The sequence below is a fragment of the Limulus polyphemus genome, unplaced genomic scaffold (assembly GCF_000517525.1).
Source record: "Limulus polyphemus unplaced genomic scaffold, Limulus_polyphemus-2.1.2 Scaffold761, whole genome shotgun sequence".
Lineage (NCBI taxonomy): Eukaryota > Metazoa > Arthropoda > Merostomata > Xiphosura > Limulidae > Limulus > Limulus polyphemus.
In genome coordinates, this window is record NW_013666371.1 from 193,130 (window position 1) to 195,453 (window position 2,324).

At 29.4% G+C, this 2,324-nt stretch overlaps 1 protein-coding gene across 2 annotated transcripts in view; it reads right to left on the reverse strand.

Moving 5' to 3' along the window:
• The window catches only part of LOC106460374 (eukaryotic translation initiation factor 4E transporter-like), a 74,748-nt gene extending 73,494 nt beyond the window's left edge, over positions 1 to 1,254 (reverse strand). The window contains exon 1 of one of the 2 annotated variants that reach the window (XM_022387079.1): positions 701 to 1,254. In XM_022387079.1, the coding sequence (XP_022242787.1) occupies positions 701 to 779 (79 nt within the window). In that variant the 5' untranslated portion in view covers positions 780 to 1,254. The remainder of the gene's footprint in view (positions 1 to 700) is intronic. The other variant, XM_022387078.1, reaches the window with a different exon arrangement.
• Positions 1,255 to 2,324: the final 1,070 nt, after the last annotated feature.

Sequence of the window (2,324 nt, forward strand, 5' to 3'; positions counted from 1 at the left end):
ATATAAATGTATAATGTTATGAGATTTAAGCTATTTAGTCTAAACATTTATGTTTTTGTGTTATAATTTGCAGTCATTCTAAGATAAAAATGGCATTTATACTTATTTGCTATTTATTTCATGATGGTTATGAGATCAGTCAAATCAACCAAACCCTTACGGATATTCGTTAGTGAAAATAACATATAATATGTAAAGTTTTTCTTAAGAAACATTTGATAACTATCTGGACATTATAAGGATTTCATGTGTGAAATTTGAAAGTTTTGTGATGCATAAAAGTATTTTTAATCTTAAAATTAAAATTGCTTTGCATGTTGGATACGGAATATGCAAAAAGAACAAAAGGCATGTAAAAAACATTGCTTTAGAAACATATTAAAATCAAATACCTTATTTTTCAAAACTACATAATTATAATTTATAAGACCTTTAATTTAAAATAATTTCATCCACTAGTTTCATTTTTGTAAAGAACTTCCACAAGAGTTGCATACCTACTTACAATGTACGTAGTCACAGTCAAAGGGTTAACCAGTATAACTTAAGTTGTAACTGAGTGACAAGTAGTGAATCAAATAACAGACTAGGCTTCCTATGTATTTTTAAAATTATCAGTTTCTCTTTAGTTAATGGTTACAAAGTCTTAAACGTTGTCATTCTTCTGTAGCTTATTCAATATATTATATTATATACTTACCTCCCTTCTGACTCTGATCCTCTTTTTTCTCAAATGACGTAGATAAACTTAATGCTTGTTCAACTTCAACCATGGCCATGTTGTATTACGAACAGGAGTTTTTAACTTTAACTTTTAAGACTCACTCGCAGTGTTTGAGATTAACTATGACAAAACGGACGGGTTAAGTTTCTACAAATTAATTATAATATCCATCAGAGACAGTGTCCAATCTCAAGATAATAATTTACTAGTTTACACAAGTTAGGCTTACGTTATGCCTACAATCTACTATGATAGTGACATAGGCTACACTGATAGTGATACAAAAATTCAGTTAGGCTTAACAAATTTTATTTTAACAACCTAATCCTCTTAAAGTTAAAAAAATGAAAAACGGTACATTTTTATGCTAAATCACATAATAATAATAATAATTCAAGCATTTATATACATTTCAGAAGCTAATACGTTTACTCTTACAGTTTGATACTATATCAATAAAAGTAATACGTTATTATCATTTTAAACATGTACATGTATATACAAACTACGGTGAAAGTACACAAAATTCCAACTCAAACACATAATAATCATGGAGCTGCTGTTATTGGGTCCCGGATGAAAAAAAAACTTTTTATTACAAAGTGAAAATCACAAAGTATTTTAATTTCTACTTAATAAGTTAATTAATGTTTAGTGAAACTATCAATATGTACTGTTTAAAAATTAGAACAAAATATGATATTTATATTACATATATTTTTCAAATACTTGAATATAAACTATATTAAAACTTTTTTTTTTCGCATACCGAAGTGTGCGAGAAGGTAAAATAAGCTTTTATTCATTTAGCTAAAGTACAATTCAACGGAAACTTTGACCCTAAAAGGCACTATTTTGTTGTTTTAGAGATTAATACGGTAATATATTCTTCACAGTTATTTTAAAGTTAATAAACTTTATTATCCTGAAAAAGCTCACATATAAAGAGTTTTTTAACGAAAATAATTGTTTGAAAACGTTTTTAAGTACCCTTAGAAAACCACTTCGTTTTTTAAATGATTTTAGTCATGGCGACAGAAGAATGAAAAGCAAAGACCCCCGAAAGGTGCGAAAGATATAGCTTGTTTGTTTATTTTAGAGCAAAGCCACATTGAGCTTTCTGCTGTGTTCACCGCGGGGAATCGAACCCGGATTTTAGCGTTGTAAGTGCATAAATTTACCGCTGTCACACTGAGGGACCGAAAGACAGAAAAGTTTATAATCTTCCTTGGAGTTGGATCAATAATTTTTTAGTTAGCTACTACGCATTTTTTCTAAAAAATAGCTTATTGTGGATTGAACCTTTACGTTCTTTTAAACATTCCAAGTTATTTCAAGAGAGAGGAAACTATCCAAATATTGCATAAGCAAAGATAAATGTACCCTTTTCAGAGTGAATTTACATTAACTGCATCCATAAAGATAAATTGTATTATTTTCTTCAATACAGCTTATATGGAGATTATTTTTATCACCACTAGAAATAGCTTTTAAGTTCAGATAATGAAACAATAGCCCCCAAGTGGCAAAGCGGTATTTCTGCTGACTTACAACGCGAGAATCAGGGGTTCGATACCCGTGGTGGTCAGGGCACAGATAG